The sequence below is a fragment of the Sciurus vulgaris genome (genome assembly GCF_902686455.1).
Source record: "Sciurus vulgaris genome assembly, chromosome: 4".
Lineage (NCBI taxonomy): Eukaryota > Metazoa > Chordata > Mammalia > Rodentia > Sciuridae > Sciurus > Sciurus vulgaris.
The window spans coordinates 27,211,852-27,232,676 of NC_136464.1; the positions used below are offsets into that span (position 1 = coordinate 27,211,852).

A 20,825-nucleotide genomic window follows, 5' to 3' on the forward strand; every position below is an offset into this window, starting at 1 on the left:
GTACCTACTATGCCAAACCAGGAGCTATAAAAATGCAAAAGCTGTACTTTTCCTTGAGGACTTGACAGTATACATTATCACTATCACTACTTTCTTGTTAGACCTTTGCCTGTGTGTGCTCTTGTAGATCTCGCTCACCTGGTATATTTGGAGTGATTGCATTAGCCCCACCTGATCAGCCTAAGGAAAACAAATAAACCTCCTTTTTCTCCTTTGACCCTCCAGTGAAATATTGTCTCATTATAAATCCACAAACAATTGTCTGATGACCTTTATTTGCAATGTGTTTCCTCTAGGACAGCCATTATTATCTCATATTAATCTTTCGTCCTTGCCTCCATTTCATGAAGAAGGAAAAAGCAGAATTATCATTATGTAAAATTAGCAAAGGCAGGAATCCCTGGGCTTCACAAATGACTAAATTTGTCAGAAGGTCTAGATATTACACCACTAAAAAATGTTCATGTGACTACCATGTAGGGTGGTGCATATAATCCTAGCAACTCGAGGTTGAGGCAGGAGGATCATACATTTGATACCAGCCTGAGCAATTTAGTGAGACCCTATATTAAAATAAAATTTAGAAAAGGAATGGGATGTAATCTAGGGCCTGCCTAGCATGTGCAAGACCCTGGGTCCAATCCCCAGTACCAAAGTAAATAAACTATTGAATGATTTTATGATATGTAAATTATGCCTCAAAAAACGTGCTAAAGGAAAAAACCTGCCAAACTATTTTCAAAAGTGATTATACTATTTTTCATTCTACCCAATAACATAAGGTTTCCAACTACTTCATATCCTTGCCATACTTGGAATTATGAGTTTTAATGTTAGTCATTCTAGTGGGCATGTAGTACATTATTTATGGTTTGTTTTGTTTTGTTTTGTTTTGTTTTTGGTACCCGGGATTGAACCCAGGGGTACACAATCACTGAGCCACATCTTCAACCCTTTTTTATATTTATTTAAAGACAGGGTCTTGCTAAGTTGCTTCAGGCCTTGCTAAATTGCTGAGGCTGGATTTGAACTTGGAATCCTCCTGCCTCAGCCTCCTAAGCTGATGGGATTACAGATGTGGGCTGTTGCACCTGGCCATTACAGTTTTTTATTATTTTATTTATTTCTTTCAACCACGGAGCGACATCCTCAGTCCTTTTTTATATTTTATTTAGAGACTGGGTCTTACTAAATTGTGGAAGCTGTCTTTGAACCTATGGATCCTCCCACATCAGCCTCCCAGGCCGTTGGGATTATAGGTATCCACTACTGCTTCCAGCTATTACTCATTTTAATTGGCATAATGACTAGTAACACAAAGCCACTTTTTGTATACGTGGCCATTATATATCTTCTTTTAAAAACATGGAGTATCTGAAGTGTCCAGACCATTTATCTATTTTTGAAATTTAGTTATTTCTTTTTTATTATTATGAGTTTTTATGTATTGTGGATGCAGGTTCTTTGCTGTATATGTTGTAATGCAGATATGTTCTCCCAGTCAAGAACTTCCATTTGCATCTTCTTCATGATGTATTTCAAAAACCAGACTTTTTTTTTTTTTTTTTCCCCCTGTGCTAAAGATTGAACCCAGGGACCCTTAACCACTGAGCTACATCCCCAGCCCTATTTAATTGTTTTATTTTGAGACAGGGTCTCTCTCAGTTGCCAAGGCTGGCTTCAAACTTATGGTCCTTCTGCCTGAACCACCTGATTCGCTGGGATTAAAAGTGTACACTACTGCGCCTGGTCTTTTTCTAACTTTTTAAAGTAGAAACTTGGGTCATTGATTTGAGATCTTATTTTCTAATATAAAAATTTACTGCTGTAAATTTCCATATTAACAACATCATATGTTTTAGTATGTTCTGTTTTCATTTTCATTCAGTTCAAAATATGTTTTCTCTTGTGATATTTAGAAATCTGTTTTATTTCCTTGTTCGTTAGGTTCCAGATATATTTATCTTACTAATTTCCTTTTTGTTTTGGTATTAGGGATTAAACCCAGAAGTGCTTTTACCACTAAGCTACATCCTAGCCCTTTTTATTTTTCTTGAGAGACAGGGTCTCACTAAGTTACTTAGAACCTCAATAAATTGCTGAGACTGGCTTTAAACTTTCGATCCTCCTGCCTCACTCTCTCAAGCCACTGGGATTAGTTATATGCCAATACACCTGGCTCTCTTACTGATTTATTTAATACTCTGGGGATCAGAAAATATACTTGATGTTTTTAAAAAACTTATTGAGATTTGGTTTCTGGTCCAGCATACAGTCTATCTGATTGGATTTTCTATGTATACTTGTAAAGAATTGTTTTGCTGTTGTTGAGTAGACTTTATATAAATACCTTTTAGGTCAAGTTAGGTTGGTAGTGTTTAAATCTCTCTACTGATTTTCTGTCAACTTGTTCTATCACTTACTGAGAATAGTATTGAAACCTTTGGCTATAATTGTAGATTTTTCTTTTTCTTCTTTTGGTTTGTCAATTTGTTTCACTCAGAATTCTGAAACTCACATAAATACAAGGTGCAGATACATATAGGCTTGATATGTCTGTATAATGAATTGACTCAATTATTAATAAATTTCACTCTTTATGCCTGATACTATTCCTTATTTTGCCTCCTTTGTCAGAAATTGATATAGCAATTTTACTTCCATTTTGTTTTTGTTGTTGCTGCAATAATGGGGATCAAACCCAGAGTCTTAAGCCTACTATGCTTGTACTCTACCACTGAACTATATATAGCTTCTGAGCTATGTCCCCAGCCCCTCCTACTGTGTTTTAATTAGTATTTGTGTAGCATAACTCTTTGTTTTTTTTAGTTATACATGACAGTACAATGTATTTTGGTACAGTATACATAGAGTATAATTTATTCTATTTAGGTTCCAGTTCTTATGGAATTGATGTACATGATGTGAGTTACTCTGATTCTTTTTCCATATTTTTATTTTCAACTTTATGTTTATATTTTATATGGACTAATTTTGTTTATTTTTGTGGATTACTTTTAGATAGCTCATAGTAATTTCTTTCATTTGGGAGGCTGAAGCAGGAAGATCACAAGTTCAAGGCCAGCCTCAGCAACTTAGTGAGACTGTTATTAATAACTTAGGGCTGCAGATGTAGTTCAGTGGTAGACCAACACTGGGTTCAATCTCCACTATCTTAAAAAAAAAAAAAATAGAATCTTATTAATCCAGTCTGACAATCTCTGCTTTTTTCTTTTCCTTTTTTTTTTTTTTTTTTTTTTTTTTTTGTGGGAATGCCAGAGATTGAACTCAGGGGCACTCAACCACTGAACCACATCCCTAGTCCCCAGCCCTATTTTGTATTTTATTTAGATATAGGCTCTCATGTAGTTGCTTAGCACCTCACCTTTGCTGAGGTTGTCTTCCTGCCTCAGCCTCCCAAGCATCTGAGATTACAGTCATGCACCACCACACCCTGCAATCTATACTTTTTAATTGGAGTGTTACACTTAATTTATTTACAATATAGCTGAGTTAAAATCGACCCTCCCACTTTTTTCCCTATTTCTCCCGTATTTCTCATTGTTTTTTTGTGGGTTCTTTTTTTCTTAAATGATTTCCGTTTTACGTCCACTCTCTTTTTTTAATTATACTTCTTCATTTTATTTTTTTAGTGACTGCTCTAGGGTTTATAGTATACTTTTTTTTCTTCTTCAGTACTAGGACTTGGACTCACAGCCTTGCACATGCTAGGTAAGCATTCTACCACTGAGCTACATACATCAGCTCTTTTTAAAATTTTCTTGTTGCTGTTTGACCTGACTGAATTAGGCTCTACATGTATGTAGTCCCTTATTTACCAACAGCTCCAAGGGAAACACACAGAGCAAAATTCAGAAACTTTTTCTCTGCTTATCTCCCTCCTCTCTGATTATCTGTGTCACAGATTTCAGCTTCCCCTCTCTCCAAACTCAGTATGCCTCTCTAGCCCAGCCAGACCTTCATACTTACCTTGTTTTCTTTTTCTCAGAATTTCTGTCCTGTACTGTCTGCTGTCTAGTGTCTAAAAACAATTGGTTTGTTCCTGGTTTTCAATTACTCCAGTATGACTGCAAGTGGAACTCCTGAACTATTTTAAAGTATTATAATATTCTCTGAGTTACCAGCTGAATTTTTAAAAATTTCACACTTTTAGAGAACTGGCCCTTGTGTTAACTATTTATTTTGTCTTTTCCTACTTTGTTCTCTTTCTTCCTCTTTTTCTAGTTTCTACTAGAGAAAGTCTTGAATGTATATTAGAAACTATACACACACCTGTGCACATGTGCACAGTAGTGAGTTGGTTTTTTTTGTTTTTTTTGCGGTGCTGGGGATTGAACCCAGGGCCTTGTGCATGCAAGGCAAGCACTCTACCAATTGAGCTATCTCCCCAGCCCAGTAGTGAGTATTTTTGTATTTTATTGTGAGACATGACCTCACTAAATTACCCAGTCTGACTTTGAACTTGCAGTTGTCCTGCCTCTGAGTAGCTTGAGGTTATAGGTGTGTCACCATGCCCAGCTATTTTTTTTTTAATATTTTCTTTTAGTTATAGGTAGACACAATACCTTTATTTTATTTTTATGTGGTGCTGAAGATCGAACCTACGGTCTCACGCATGCTAGGCAAGCACTCTACCATTGACCCACAAACCCAGACCCCAGCTATTTTTATATATTTTAAAAGGTAATTCACTAAAAGATATTTCCTTTTCCCACTTTTTCCTTCTATTATTGGACCCAAGTTCCATCTTTTTTTTTGGGGGGGGGGGGTGGGGGTTCTGGGGGTCAAACCCAGGGTCTTGTGCTTACAAGGCAAGCACTCTACTGACTGAGCTATCTCCCCAGCCCCACAAGTTCCATCCTTAGCATTGATTATTTTAAAAGGCTTGACCCTACAGTCTTTCAAAACAGCAAGGAGAGCACCAGGCATGATGACATCTGCCTGTAATCCCAGTGCTTCAGGAGTCTGAGGCAGGAGGATTGCAAGTTCAAGGCCAACCTCAGGAACTTAATGAGACCCTGTCTCAAAATAAATAATAAAAAAATTGGCCAGGGATGTAGCTCAGTGGTAGAGCACCCCTAGGTCCCTGGGTTTAACCCCCAGTACAAAAAAACATTTTTTTCCCAAAGATAATTGAAAAATAGTCTCTTACTGTTCTATCCTTTCAACTGTCACTTTTTTCTTTTCTTGGTACTTGGGACTGAATTCAGGGGTACTTTACTACTGAGTTACTCCCCCAACCCGTTTTACTTTTTATGTCAAAACAGGGTTATGAAGTTTCTTAGGGCCACAGTAAGTTGCTGAGGCTTACGATCTACCTGTCTCAGCCTCCCAAGTCTCTGGGATTAGAGACAGGTGCCACCACTCACTATGCCTCTTTTAGGCCATGTCCATGAGGACATGACCAAGCATTGTCCTGTATAAGAGAAGAGTAAGAAAACAGCATCTAAAGGCAGTTAATAATCTCCTCTGGGTACTAGTGAGTCTTGGAGCTCACAGATCTAATTGTTTCTTTTTGTCTTCTGAGATGCAAATCTTTTGGTTGCTATGTGTGTACAAGTGCTAAAAATAGCTTAGCAAGACTTTGAACCTGCTTGCTGAAAGATCACCATGTGTGTCTGCTTAGATTGTTTTGGACAGTTATCTAATGAATATACTTGCAAAGTTGAGCTGAATTTAAGCTGTTAAAATTTGTCTCTAAATTGAACCCACCTCAGAAGGGAGTTTCAGAATGCATCAAACCTTATTTCTGAGAAAGTGAATCAATAGTTTGTGTATTGGGGGAGTTAAGTGACATTCTTTCCCATCTTTTGTTCATCCTTTGTACAAGACAGTTTTTTTTTTTTTTTTTTTTTTCCTCCAGTGTCAGGATTTATAAAGCCCAATCTGTCCTTCAGGTGATTGGCCCTGATGGTCCTTCTTACACCTGTCTCAAAGGTCCTGCTATGTTAGTGGTGAATTTCGCACTAGATTTACCTTCCACAGTAGTAGTATAAAGTGGAAGAGGTAGACAAGAGACCTTGGCTTCCTTATTTGTCCCTGTCTTAAGAGTTGTGGCACTATTTCATCCTAGCAGTCCATTCACTGGTCAGTTATGCAACTGACTTGCAAACCATGTGTAGTGCTGCTGGTGTGCTTACATCTTTCATGCCTGTTGATGGTGATTTATTTTCATTCCCCCAATCACCCTGTTCATGGTGATTTATATTGCTTCATAAAGGCAATATTTGACTCTCAGTACTTAGAGATCTTTCAGGGTGCTGAGAACAGTGCTGAGTGTTAGACTGTCAGGGTCTAATTCTAATCTTACCATGTGACCTTGATGAGAGATTCCTTTCCTTTTTGGTTGACACTGTGTTACTAAATTAGTCCACAATGTTAAGTGTTTACTGCTTCTTAGGACTCTGTTAGGCATTATGAAAAATCTATAATGTAACATTGGGGTCCTTTCCTTTAGGGTGATAAGCATCTAACTATGACAGATTTCACTGAGGAAATCAGTAGTATAGTAGAATGTTTGTTTCTCCAGAAGAGAGCTTGCCTACACCTGCTAATACACAAGCTCTAAGGTAGTAGGTTCTTTTCTCCACAGTAAATCCCTCAATGGAAAGCCTATAGAATACAGATTTCCTTCAGAAAGGAGGTGGGAGAGTTTGGTTGTTTGTGGCAGGGGTTGACCGAGAAGCTATAGAAATAGACCAGTTTTCCCAATTTCAGGTCCTAAAAAAATAGTCATGGGGTTATATCAGGGTGAAAGAAAATAATAAGAGTAACAGCTACAGTTCTTAAACGCTTTCTGTGTATCAAGCACTACACTTAGCACCTTGTGTTCATTGCCCAGTTTAGTCCTCAGAACCAACTCTATATGATTTAAAATATTGTTATTCCCATTTTAAAGATAAGGAAACAGACTTACCCAGCTACAACCTGCTGGTAAGTGGTGAAGATGGGATATGAGTCCAGGCAGAGTAGCTCTTAAACTGTACTTTTTTCCTCCTCCACCCTCTCTTCCTCCCTTCCTCCTTTCCTTCCTTCCTTCCTTTCTTTCTGGAACTCAAGAGCACTTTACTACTAAGCTACATTCCCAGTTCTTTTTATTTTGTATTTTGAATTGGAATTTCACTAAATTATGAGGGTCTCATTAAGTTGCCCAGGCTGACCTCAAATTAGCAATCCTCCTGCCTCAGCCTCACACATCATTGGGATTACAGGCATGTGTCACCACACTCAGCTAGCTCCATACTCTTAACCACTATGCTTTCTTGGAAATTCTAGCTATTCGGTGAAACTCTTATTTCTGCACCCAGATACAACTAGACCCAGTAGCCAGGGTCTTGCTTTCAGAACATCTTTGCAGTGCTTCTTATTTAGCTATAGTCCTGAATTTGGAATAGTAAATATGGATTATGGAAAAAACAATTGGTTTTTTGCTTCTCTGTGATCAGGATTCCTCTTCCAAGCTGTCTAGCACCTGACTACCACTTAATTTAGTTGCAATAATACCACTGAGAGGCTGTCCTTAGGCTGGTGAAATTGCAAGGTTAGATACAGTCCTTTATTGCTTTCTGTGAGAAAAGAGGGTTGTTCTCATTGGGAGACATATAACCAGTTCTGGGGAAGGTCCGGATTTAGGAAAGTAGAGGAAGGGTGGGAGGCTCAATTCAGTATTTTCAGAGGAAATAAAAGATCAGACCTTCTATTTTTCTTTCAATCTCTTGCAGAAGTATAGACTAGTTCAGCCCTATAACAAATTCAGAGAAGTAATGACCTTAGTAGGTCATTTTTATTTTTATAGGAAAAGATATCTTCCTTTAAGTTGGAGGAAGTTTACTGGGTATTAAAAGAAAAAAGACTATCTTTCCATGCTAAGAAATTGTGGGTATATTTGACTTGTTATATTGTTTCTCTGCAGATAATTAGAAAACCTCAGTGCATTTACCATAAAACTGCCTGCAGCTACTTGGACCTTCCTCTTTTTTCTAGCAGTTCATTTGGCTGCAGGCTAGTGGATTAGCCACTGACAATTTGTGAAGACCTATTGTGTACTCAGCACTGTTTCTTTTAGAGATGGGACATTATGCTATGACCAAGAGGTCAAAGTAGTGAATATTTTGGGGGTGTGGGCTAGAGAGCAATCTTGAATATTCAGACCTTGTTTGTATGGGTGCCGGGATAGTTACATCCCAAATCCTGAACCATTATAAGGAAAGAAATTTCCCAACTTGCCTTAGATCAGATTCTTTCATTATGTCTCTGTCATCACTTGTAGAAACATGCAGTATCTGCTTAGCCCCCTCTAACTGTTAGGAGAGAGAAGCAAGGACATGGTCCAGACTTACACCTGGTAATTCTTTTGTTTGAGGTTTCAGAGTTGATCATCCTTCAGTTGATTCATCTTCAGTGGGAGAAACAAAGATTATCATGAAAATTTTCTAAAAAGCCTTTTTATCTTTTATCCCTCCTAATTCCCTTTAAACCCCTATATCTGTGTCAAACCATCCAGACATAAATTTTTCTATGATTAGGGGTTTGACAGGGTTCAAACAGAACTGCTTGGAAGTAGAACAGAATGATTACAGTCTCTTCAGGAAAATGGAAGGTTGGCCTTGAGGTATAAGCATTCATTTATAGAAGAAATTTATTAAATCCTTTTAACACTCACCTCAAGTATGAAATCCAGGATGACTGAGGCCTAAAAAGCTCAACTGAAAATTTATGACCCTTGAATTTCAGCTTCTAAATGAGTATTGTGCTGGGCGTGGTTGTATTTGCCTGTAACTCCAGCTATTTGGGAGACTGAGCCAGGAAGATTGCAAATTGACAGCCAACCATAGCCATTTAGTGAAACTATTTCAAAATAAAATTTTAAAAAAGGCTGAGGGGGTAGCTGTAAGCCCAATGGTAGAATGCTTGCCTAGTATGTGCAGAGGCCCTAGGTTCATTCCTCGGTGAGATTTGGGAATTTTAAATTAATAAAAGGACTAGGGGTGGAGTTCAGTGATAGAGTACTTTCCTGGCATGTAGGGGGCCCTGAGTTCAATCCCCAACATTGCAAAAAATAAAAAACAAGTGAGTTTTTTTGCACAATCAAAATAGCAACCCCAATCAGATTTTGCTAATTATCAGTATTAAAGTTTTATTGGTAGTTTATCAACTATCAGCAGGGTTGAGTGGGTCTTCAGTGGCTATTGGTAGAAATTAGCGAGCCCTGGAACTCTGAGAACTCATCATTAAAGCTCATACATGACAGGCCTTCTCCACCTAACCTTCCCAGCTCCCCACAGATTAGACTTCCTATTTCTTAGGAGGAGTGAGTTTGAATTCCTTGATATTTGTTCTCTAAAAAACACCTTTAAGGGCCGGGGACATAGCTCAGTTGGTAGAGTGTTTGCCTCACAAGCACAAGGTCCTGGGTTCAAATCCCGACCACTGCAAAAAAACAAACACCTTTAATCTATAAACCCAGGAACATGTCCCAGAACATTCCCCAGATTAGACCAGCTTGCCTGCTAGTACAAATAGAATACTGAATTGGTGTCTAATCCTGTTTTGTGATTTTGGGAAATTTATATTTCTAGACATCAATTTCTTCTTCTGTGAAATGAAGGCCATGAATTAGTATGTAATTTCAAAGGTTCCTTCTGGAACTATTATTTCTGTCCCTATGGTAACACTTTGGCATAAAGAAGTGTGGCTGCATTCCATGTCATTGTCCTTATAAGATAGGAAAACTACTGGCCACTACTTAACCAGCTGATTCTTCTTATTTGAATATATGAAATACTTCCTATATCAAATACTTCTCTATTTTTCTTTTTTCTCCCTATTCATTTGTTTCTTCTCAATAGCCTTTTTCATTTGGCACCTTCTATTTGTTAGAGCCTATCATTTATATTTTTATATTTATTTTATATCTCTAATCTTTATAATGTTCTAAGAAAGTATTATTATGACTGTTTCATGGTTAAGGAAACTAAAAATCAGATCGAGATTTGAGTCCAGGTTTCTGATCTGTTAGTCTCTTTTCATTACCTCCCACTGCCATCTTCATGGGCCTATGTGTATTTCTTATTCTATAAGAAGTTTTGTTAAGCTTTTCTATTGCTATTTGTGGTCTTATCCTCATTTGGCAGCCTAGCTTCTAGACCATACATGTTGCCCTGGTTGGGAAATAAGTCATACTTTAGATGTCAGTTTAAATTGAGAGAAGATATGAAAAAGTTTGCTGACAGGACACATCCTATTACTTAGTTGTCCTTCTTTGCTGGGAATTCAGGCCAACAGATTTGAGACTGAGCAGTTTTTCAGACCCAGGGCAAAGCCTTCTGGCATCAAGATTGGATAGCCATCACCAGAAACTTTTCAACTTGGGAATTCTCATTTGCTGCTATCTGTAGGCTAGAAATTATTTCCTGTTTCAAAGGCCCTGCTTTGGAGAAAAAAAAAAAATTAAAAAAGATTGTGGAGAGTTGGGTGGCTGGTGGCACATACCCATAATCCCAGATATTCAGGAGACTGAGGCATTAAGATTACAAGTTTGAAGTCAGTTGGGCAATTTAATGAGACCTTGTATTGAAATAAAATTTTAAAAAGGACTGAGGGTAGAACTCGGTGCTAGAGCACTTTGCCAAACATGTTCAAGACCCTAAGTGGAATTTCCAATCACACACACACACACACACACACACACACACACACATTTTAATTAAATAAATACATAAAATGGTACACTGGCTACTGAATAGTCAGTGAAGAATGCCTATTGAATATGCTTAGGGAAAGGAGTGTATGTGTCTTAAACCTCATCAACAATTTTGCATTAACCTAATGCACTGGAATATCATCTACTTCCCAACATTGATGATATCTTGACCCAGATGTGGCTGAGAACTTCACAATCTGTATCTTGTGGAGTCAGCCTTTATTAGCCTTTCTGCTTGTTTTTCTTTTATATAACTGTCCCACGCATTACCAAAGTTGTAAAAGTTATCAGTGCATACCGGGCACTTCGTCTTCTGCACTGCTAGTTATACTTAGGGCATTGTGGTCCTTACTGGAGGCTTCCTTTCACATCAAATAGAAAAATGTTTCCTCTTCACTAGAACCTGCCATTGGTTAAGTGAAGATGTGTGAGGCCCTAGCTCCTGGCTTATGATTAGAACTATCTGGAGACAATCAGAATTTTCCAACACTATTAGTAATTAAAAAATTAGAACCATTTATTGGCTATTTGTTATGTGCCAGGCATTGAACAATCATTATCACATTCATGTTCACATCAGCCTTATAAGGTAGTGCTATCCCCTTTTACAGATAAAAAAGAACTGAGACTCAAAAAATAAAGAAAATTATATACATTTACATAGTTAATAAGTGCTTGCCCCATATGCACAAGGCCCTGGGTTCAGTTCCCTGTAGTACACACACACACACACACACACACACACACACACACACACACACACAGTGGACTCCCAGTTCAGTTTGTTTCCTTCCTTCCTCTCTCTCTCTCTCTCTCTCTCTCTCTCTCTCTCTGTCCCTTTTCTTGGTACTGGAGAGAACCTAGGGATGCTTTACCACTGAATCATATCTCCAGTCCTTTTTTTAAACTTTGAGACAGGGTTTCATAAGTTGTTGAGGCTAGTCTTGAACCTCTCAAGTTGTTAAAATTACAGGCATATGCTACTATTCCTGGCTCAAGTTAGATTTTTTTCTATCAGGCCTTTACCAGGATCCAAGTTCCTGCCCACTGAGGGTCATAGGCGGGGATATAAGCATTCCTTAAAGATTATATCTTGTAGATGATTTCTGACTTTGAAGTCATTTGAACTGAGGTAGTGGCCTTAGTTCTAGGAATCCCATAAGCCCAACAGCTGAAAAAAGAGGGTTTGTTTGTGCTTGGGGACTAGACTGTTACCCAATGAATTGGGAAGGGATCTCAACCTGATAGGGGCCATTGGAGTTACCAGGAAGCCTGATCCTGAGGCTGTAAATTATGGTAAAGTCTAAAGCCTTTTTTCTTTTTCTTTTTCTTGCCCTGCCCCAGGGATTGAACCCAGGTGCATTTTATCACTGAGCTACATCCCCAGCCCTTTTTATTTTTTATTTTTAGACAGGGTCTTGCAAAGTTAATTAGGGCCTCAGCCTCCCAAGCTGCTAGAATTACAGGCCCCTCTAAAGCCTAAGGCCTTTAAGCACAGGGGCTCTGAGAGATTGCTCTTGCCACACCCTAGGCCAGTGTTGAAGCTCAAATGGGACATATTCCTAAAGTAAAGCAAAGTCCCAGACTTGGCAAGTGCTCTGAAGTGCTGAATGGGCTGAGGCCCAGACCTGAGCTTATATAGAGTATGTTCTTCTCTTGGGAGTAAAAGAGAGATGATGAGGTCAGGAGACAGTAGAGGCTAGGTGAGCAGACAGGCAACTTTTTGCTAGGTAAAAGAGAAAGAAAGGAAAGAAGCCCACAAGAAAGGCCAGGGGACGTGAAAGCAGCAATGGGCAACATCCAGATAAGAGTGGAGCCAAAATCATGTACTACTGACTCAGGAACTATCTCTGCTGTCAATAGACTGAACTATTCTATACTCCGAAAAGACAGCTTTACTGAGAAAGGAAAAATCCCTGTTAAGCAAGACCTTAGACTTCCCATTCTTCCCTTGCAAGAGGAGAATGCCCAGGTGATCAAGGGAGTCTTGGAGGCCTTGGACTCTTGGGGTATAGTTAGGAGGTAGAGACATCTCTTAACATACTACACCTTTTTCTCAGAAATTGGTTTTGACATGGTTTTTGTCTTTTAGAACCTGCCACCTTTCAAGGAAAGTCAAGCCCTAAGTTGCTGGGTCATAGGCATTGCTGAGGTTGCCTGTATTTCAGGGCTTAGGAAAATATTTATTACTTTATTTTGCCTGGTTCCTGGGGGATGTTTCCATCGTGGAAGAAATTTTACCTTTTTCTGGGTTTGAGCTATTCACTTCTGAGCCAAGACCTTGGCTGTAGATATTCCAGCCACATTTTAGCCACAAGTATAGCCCATGTTCTTGGGAAGACTGGATTATTTGTGGATGACTACTGTTGCTGGGCACTGGTTTATCTACCTACAGAGCTGACAAATGGAATTAGAAGCAAAGGAACCAGCTTGTATTAGGGGCTGTGAGAAAGAGCAAACAAAATTATTTTATGGAGCTGAGGTTTCTTGAAGTAAGAAAATTTGGGCTGTGTCCTAGCTGTCCCTTCCTTCTGAACTCAGAGAACTCTTCCCCTAGGGACATAAGATTTTCCAGTGCTCTCCAGTTCATCTCTTTCCTCACGAATTCTTGACAGACAGAAGGGTTTGGTACCAAGTCAAGTCTGCTCTGGCACAAATTTAGAGTGGTAAGGGGAACAGTCCAGAGTTAACTGTACTTCTGACCTGTCCTGATTCTAGCTTATTATCTGCAGTCCTGCAGAGCTAAGTGTCCCTCATCGCTCATTCCCTCTCCTCATGCTCCCTATTGAGCAGAGAGCTCTCCATGATGTCATAGGCTTCCCTACAGGCCATGTAACTGCCCTTAGATTACCAGAGTGAACAGTCATTCCCTCTCCTGGTAATTCCTTTCTGCTCAACTCAGTTCTGCTAACTTGATGTAGTGCCTCTCCTCTGACAGTCCTTGCCTTTATTTGATGGTCTTATAAGTTGAAGTCATATCAAGCCTGGCTACAGTACTCCCTTTCTTCCTAACCAGTGGTACCCAAGGTTCCCAGAGTCAGTGGAAGTTTGAATCCTCCCCACAAGATAAAGTCAGAGAGACATTGTTTGAAGAGAGAGATATCTCATCAGAGCAAAAACTGTAGCTTAGTCTTGAAAGTATGCCCTGTACCCAAAGGCTTGGATGTCCTAAAGTTTTATCCACACAATGGGTAGGAAGGCTGAGTTGGCATCGAGAGATGAAAACAAGTGACATATGGTGCTAAGGAACATCCCAGGACTAAAGAAATGTGGTTCTCAGAAAGGGAGAAGCAAGAAGACATTGACAAAATCTGACATTGACAACCTGGCCAGAGAAAACTTCAGGACAGGGATGAGAACACAATTATGGTATCAGGGATATGAGTGGCCTCAGGCACTCACTGTTCTGTCACTTCTTCTCATACTCTTTTCACATACTCAGAGTAAACAGCTGTGGTGGCCAGACTAGGTTGGTCCGGAAAGGAGGGGAATGGAAGAGATTAGGAAGTAATGTTCCCTACGGCCTGTCATTTTTATGGATGATAAGCAGTGAGCCAGGGTCTTTTGGTGGTATCACCCTAAACAGAATCCAACCCAATAAGCTAGTAATATGGGGCTAAGGTCCATGATTTACATGGTCTCTGCTCTACTCTTGACCTCCCTCAGGTGCTCGAGGTGGTACGAGCCAACTATGACACACTCACACTGAAGCTGCAGGATGGCCTGGACCAGTACGAGCGCTACTCAGAGCAACATAAGGAAGCTGCCTTCTTCAAAGAGCTGGTGAGTACCCTGCCTTTGGATCTGCCTGTGTCTCTTGGGGGCCTATTCCCAGCCACTGGGTTCTACCATGCAGGTGGACATCTAGGGAGCATTTGCAGTTTGCCACAGGCTAATAAAATACAACTAGAAGGGTCTGCTGGGATCTCTACCAAAACAGTTCAGGAGGAGGCAGTGAAAGAAGAGAATATTCCCAGTGCAGCATTGCCCACCTCCTCTGCAGCCATGGAGACAGCCCTTGCATAGCTCCAACCGGGCCTGGGGTTTGACGTGTGTTCCCAGTGGCAGCTCTGGCTCATTGCTCCTTATTGTGTCCTCTGAGCAACTAATAAGAATAATGAGAATCCATTATTCACTTCTTCCTAAATTGCTAACTGGTTCCTAGTCTGAGTGCCCTCCTAATATAGTTCTCTAGTTTTTACTCCCTGCACCCACTCCCACTCTCTAATCACTCAGCTTCCTACAGTCCCCACCCTTAGCTAACCAGAACCAGTAAGCATTTGCTCTGCCTCCTACACCACCTTCCACTCAGCATCTCCACAAAACTGATCTCTCCCTCTTGATTGTCCCTTTCCTGCCCTGTGCTCAGAGCTGCTCTCAGGAAAAATTCAGCCTCCCTATAGTCCTGCCACCCCAACTGCTTGATTTACATAAACATTCTGGCTGGGGACTGAGACTAGGACACAGAGGTCTCTGTACCCACTTCCCATGTCCTTAGACTTCCCTCTGCTGGGAAGCCCAGCTTTTACTTCCCCATACCATGTCTGCAGTGAAGGTGCTAGATTTTAGATCATATGTCTTGAGCTAAACATAGTCCAAATCTGACCCTGATGTGACTTCCTCGGGATTTCTCTGGGGTGAATTAGTTGGGAACAGAGAAGCCATTAGTGTAAGAAGATAGCAAGTAGAGTATTTTTATGTGGTAGTTGATGAGTCTTTATGTCTATGTGGGGTATTACTAGGGGCCAGCAATTAATAAAGAGCAAACTAATGGGAGATGAAAAAGATTGTGAAGGAGAATTAAAGAAGCTATGTCTTGAGGCTCTTTGGTGGTAACCTCTGCCTTACTGAGCTCTCCTGTCTGCACCTCTGGCACAGGGACACAAAGTGGGTCTGGTCCAGCTGGGAGTTAATGAACTTGAGTTTGTTACTATTTGCCATGCTGCTCTTTCTTTTGTTTCCTACCTGACAACTTTATTATCTTTTCTATAGCAAAGCAGACTTTAGGGCTCAGGACACACACTTTTTCCTCCCCCAACCCTTTTGTTTCTCGTACAGTATACACATGGATGAACCTCCTCCAAGAGTCTGCTGGATTCCTTGTGGGATCTCATGTTAGGGAGTTTAGCCCTCTTAGCTATTCTCCACAGGTCTTTCCCCTGCTGGTATGGTCAATACTTCCTTGGCCCTGTGCCACAGGCACTGCTCTCTACGTTTGTAACTGATTATGTCCTGTTTTCTCTCTTTCTGTGCCTTCCCACCTTGTCCTACCCTTTCCCAGGTTCGATCTATTAGCACCAACGTCCGGAGAAACCTGGCCTTCCACACACTCAGCCAGGAGGTCCTGCTAAAGGAATTCTCCACTATCTCCTGAGGCCATGCCCACCTGACAGCCACTGACTGCCCTTACTCATGAGGCTCCTGAGCTGGAGGGGCGCAAGGGGAGAGGGGGCTGCCTCCAAGGTTGGAGAGAAACAGATATTGAGTTCTCCTGGTGAAGGCCACCCTTCAATGGAGTTTGGACAGCAAGGGCAAGCCAGGGAGGATCTTATTTGGGGAGGAATGGGTGGGCAAAAGGAGAGGCATCCAAGAATGTGGGGACTTCCAGGGTGGGCTTCCTGGACACTCCCTCACATTTCCAATTAACTTTACAAGTTGTGACTTCTGACTGATCTTCAGAAGCTGATGGGGCAAACTTTAGGTGAGGCCAGGACCCTGAAAGTCAATTGCTTTCCTTGGCTTCTGAAAATAGATCAACTTTCAGACACACCTGGAGCCAAATCCTTTAAGCTTGGAGTTGAGCTGGGTTTGACATCTGTGTACCTGCCCCTGCTAGCATTCTGTCCAGTCATTAGGATCCTTAGGTCAGGCTTAGGATAGGATAGGAGTGGGACACAATTTTTTTTTTTTAATTCAAAGTTGATTCCTCCAAGAAACTGGAGATTGGGAGATTGGAATCCACCCAGTGCTCACTGTCCGGCTACCACTTTCCAGATTTTAGTTTTGGCACCAGAAATACCTGTTAGCTTTTCCCTGCCTTCCAACCCATCGACTCATCAGCATAATAGGCTTACAGCCTTAGCTTTGCATTTTTAGTCTGATTTAAACTGTCTTCAGGGTGTGCATAAAATAAACATTGACAGGTTTTCTGAAGCCCTCAAGGTGCCTATTTTGCTGGTTCCCTTTCCATCAGCTTCCCCATCTTCTCAGCCATCCCCTCCCACTGGGGGCCTCTCCTGCCTCTGCCGAGTTCCCCTCCACGTGTTCCACCCCCTCACCCTGCTGTTGTTTACACCCAGCCTGCTTGAGAATTTCCTCTAGAGAGGAATCTGTTCCTGCTATGGTCTGGTGCCTGGGAGGGAGAGAACCTGCTGGGGGCAGGGTGCCCTCCATCTGAAAAAGCCTAGGTGAGCATTGTGCATAGGGCCTTCATCTTATCTACCCATATTCTAGGTGGGGCCACAGGCAACTCTCTTAATCTTTGGGAAGTCAACCTGTGGTTCTTCCTTTGGATAGCCTCCACAGGACTACTGTAGGCTTTTTTTTTTTTTTTTTTTTATAAATCCCACAGCTTCCTCCAAAATAGCTGCTGTTCTAAGACCCTCCCTTTCTAAAGCCCTCAGGATGGCAAGGAGCAAGCAGGCACAGAAATAATTGGAGTAAGTGAAGGAATCCAGCTGTGAGAGTAGGTGTGGGACCTCTCCAGCTGTTATCCATTTAGCCTTATATCTCTTGGTATACTTGCCCTTCCTGGAAACCAGAGTTGTGTCTCCAAAATTGAGCAGATATGTATTAGTTTCAGAGAATGCACCAACAGACTCCCATGCCTAGACGTAGGTTCTTAAGAGATCATGGCTGGGTCTTCTCTGATCACTGATCACTAGATGGATAGCTCAGCCTGTGACATTAGTATTTTCCAAGGTTTATCACCCCCAGAGCAGCTGGATCTGGAGCTGGTGGCAAATTGAAGTTATTAAAAATTGACTTGTGTGGGACAATCTTCTTAGTGTCTTTTTTCCGCCCCTTTAATTTCTGTGACCCAAAGTCATTTCTCAAAGACAGAATTAAGGTAATTTCCCAGGTATTGATCCCTTCTGGCTAGGAGACTCCTGCCTATCCTTAGACTCTCCTCCTGGGTCTCATGGCCCTAGTAGAGGCTGGTTGAGCTCAGAGACTTGTAGCCTCCCATGCCTTCTGGGTGGAAGAAGGCAGAATACAATTCCCTTATCTCCAAACTTGTTGAGGTCAGTGAGCCCTTTGGTCTCCTTCTGGATTCCTGCCAGCCTGTCCTATAAAATGAGGAAAGGCAGATCTAGGACATGGGTCACTAGACAGAGGACTCCTTGCCTTCCATTGTTAAGGTCCATCTCTTGACCTCATTTCTTCACTTGCACCTATTCCAAGAACTCCAAACAGGAGTTCCCATCCTCTCCCAGAAATCAGCCTCAAAGAGTTGCCCATGCCCAACCTCTGTGCCAGGTCTTTGGAGGCTTCTACAGTCAGAAGAGCCAGGAGCAGGGTATTGCTCCCAAAAGACAATTCCTGCTGGGTTGACTGAATTAAGTGGTTGGAAATTAAATCCAAATGAAGAGATTAAATGTTCTGGGTTCATTTTAGCTGAAGCTTTTGGTCTCAGCAGGCCATTCCTGAAGACCCACCAAACATCATCCACCCATTTTTATGGCATGTTTTGGGGGCAGGGGACAGTGTTCTTGGCTAGGAGCCCAGGCAATATCCTGGGGAAATTCAGGTACATTGAGTCTAAGGGTGCCCAGCTCTGTGTTGCCTCTGCTTTCAGAAAAGAAGCTAATCTTAACTGGAGAGCACTTCATAAAGGGGCATTTATTGTCCACTCTGTCCTTACCCAGATCCCCAAACCCTTTACTACATCCCCAAATCTACTGAAAAACAAGGAATCTAAGACAGGGTAGGTGACAAAAGAGAGAAGGGCAGAAAAGTTGAAAGGAAAAAAAGGAACAAAAGAGCAAGGAAGTCTGGAGAAACCGATCTGGTTCACAATTTTTCTTATCTTCATAGATGGCCAAGGGGGTCAGGGAAGAAGACCTCTGGGAGTGGATAGTATCCAGAGAGAGGGCCCTGGGTGAAAGTGGCGTCCTGCTGGAACTTGAGAAAAGAAAAAAATTGTCCGCAGCGCCTATATCAGAGACCAGGTGGACTTTTCTCTGCGTTTTCAGTCCACTTGAAGCAGGGAGAAGCCGGTGGGGGACTGGGGACTGACTGGAACTGGCAGGAGGAACAAACAAAATAGGGGCTGACATGGAGACAGACGGAAGAGGGGACCCAGAGACAACCCAGGCTCTGACTCCACCAGACCGTTCTGATGGTGGGGGAAGAGAGTGCCTGAAAATTGCGGGTTTTCCTCACAGTGGGGTCTCTGGCCCCACTCTCTTCTGCACCCCAAGACCCGTGGTTTGAGGTTTAGAGAGTGGTGTTGCTGGGAGATAGTCTCCCTCCCTGCACTTTCCAGTTCACCCTTTCACCGGAGCCTCCCCCGAGCTGGAGAGGGGTGGGGGGCGGAGGTAGGGGGAGCCAATCCCGGCAGCGCCAAAGAGGGGAGGCGGCAGTGACAGCCGCGGGGAGGGGGCGGGAGGAGAGAGGCGGATCGGCTCCTGCTCTGAGCTCAGCTCCACTCTGCCTCTGACTCTGCGCTCATTTGCCGCCCAAGCCTCTTGCTCCTGCCCCGGGACCCCTAGGTGGGGCCTAGAACCGGCTCGACTAGGCCCCCAACCTTTGGCTCACCTGGGTCCCCAGCCCCAACGGTGCGCTAACCCGCCAGGGGGCGCCGTGTGAAAGCCCTATCCCGGCTACCCGGCGCCCCCTCCCTTGGCCCAGGCGGGAGTGGGGCGCCGGGGGCCATGCGGGGCCAGGGCCGCAAGGAGAGTTTGTCCGATTCCCGAGATCTGGACGGCTCTTATGATCAGCTCACGGGTGAGTCAGTGGCGCCGGGTCGTAGGAGGGAGGGTGGATTACATTCCCCAGACCCTTCCACCTCTCTGACCCTGACTTGCTCCGTCCCCACTCTGCCCCATTCCCAGGCACCCTCTCAGCTGGTCTAGGCAGTTGGACACGGGTTCAAAGCCTTGAGTCTCACGGGGGTGGGGGCGAAGTGGGGCAGGTATGGAGAGGCAGCAGGTGTGGGCGTGTGTGACACAGGGCTAGGAGTGTGTCTGGAGTGGGAGGTGTTACGTGAGTGAGCGCCTATCATTCTTATGTGTATCTGCTTTATGTATATGCGTGTGTGCACCTCCCACAGCTGGTTGCCATGTGCCTTGGGCTTGGTGACAACCAGGAGTGTGAGTGTGTGTGGCAGTGCAATTTATGATATTGTCTGATGTTTGAGTGAGACTGTGTAGGACCCTAGTTGTACTTAAGTTGTTTTGACCTTGTTTCTCTGTCATATGTGCAACTATAGGCTTTGAGTGTATGATTCTTTGTGAAGTGACATGTGACAACCAGAATGTATCAGGACTTCACTTTATGGTGATATGTCTCTTTATCAGACTATGACTGTGAATCTCCTGGATTGAGCAGTTGTTAAAGTGGGTTGTGTTATGTTTTGTGATTGTGAGATTATGTGGATTATTTTAACATTTGGTTCTGATTGTGTACTTTCATGTATGATGCTTGCTGTGGGGATTTCTGAGTGTCCATGCTGTTACTTCTCCTTGCTGCCTCTCTGGCTTCCTGTAGCAGAAGGGAGTCTTTACTGTACCCCACTGCTTCCCCCAAGTTTTCTGCAAATAGCCTAGGTGAACCCAAGAAGAGACTTTAGTGTCCAACTGCCCAGACTGACTCCCGGGTGCACCCTATGGTTCCAGTACCTGGCACCTGTAGGGAGGCTTTGGTTAGTGCTGGATCAGCCTCCTCCCCCATTACTCAGATCACTCTTACAAATGAAAATCCTTCAATCCCCAACAGCCCTTTGAGAAATTCACCAGAACCCCAGAGAAAACACGTCCTCTTGCCTCCCTCCAGAGCCAGGGATAGAAGCTGTAGGCCTGGGAAGTGCCACATGGCCCCTCTTACATACCCCCAAACCACTCTGCTGCCCAGACATCTCTCTCCCACTTTGGGGAGGTAT

At 42.5% G+C, this 20,825-nt stretch overlaps 2 protein-coding genes across 7 annotated transcripts in view; both read left to right on the forward strand.

Moving 5' to 3' along the window:
• The window catches only part of ARMH3 (armadillo like helical domain containing 3), a 192,774-nt gene extending 175,053 nt beyond the window's left edge, over positions 1 to 17,721 (forward strand). For 3 of the 4 annotated variants that reach the window (XM_079137949.1, XM_079137948.1, XM_079137947.1), the window contains 2 exons: positions 14,390 to 14,506; positions 16,005 to 17,721. In XM_079137949.1, coding sequence (XP_078994075.1) covers positions 14,390 to 14,506; positions 16,005 to 16,097 — 210 coding nt within the window. In that variant the 3' untranslated portion in view covers positions 16,098 to 17,721. Of the gene's footprint in view, positions 1 to 14,389; positions 14,509 to 16,004 lie in introns of those variants that run through there. The other variant, XR_013763503.1, reaches the window with a different exon arrangement.
• A 1,600-nt stretch (positions 17,722 to 19,321) lies between these two features.
• The window catches only part of KCNIP2 (potassium voltage-gated channel interacting protein 2), a 20,594-nt gene continuing 19,090 nt past the window's right edge, over positions 19,322 to 20,825 (forward strand). Inside the window, exon 1 of one of the 3 annotated variants that reach the window (XM_079137967.1) lies at positions 19,322 to 19,672. In XM_079137967.1, coding sequence (XP_078994093.1) covers positions 19,600 to 19,672 — 73 coding nt within the window. In that variant the 5' untranslated portion in view covers positions 19,322 to 19,599. The remainder of the gene's footprint in view (positions 19,673 to 20,825) is intronic. The other 2 variants (XM_079137968.1, XM_079137969.1) reach the window with 2 other exon arrangements.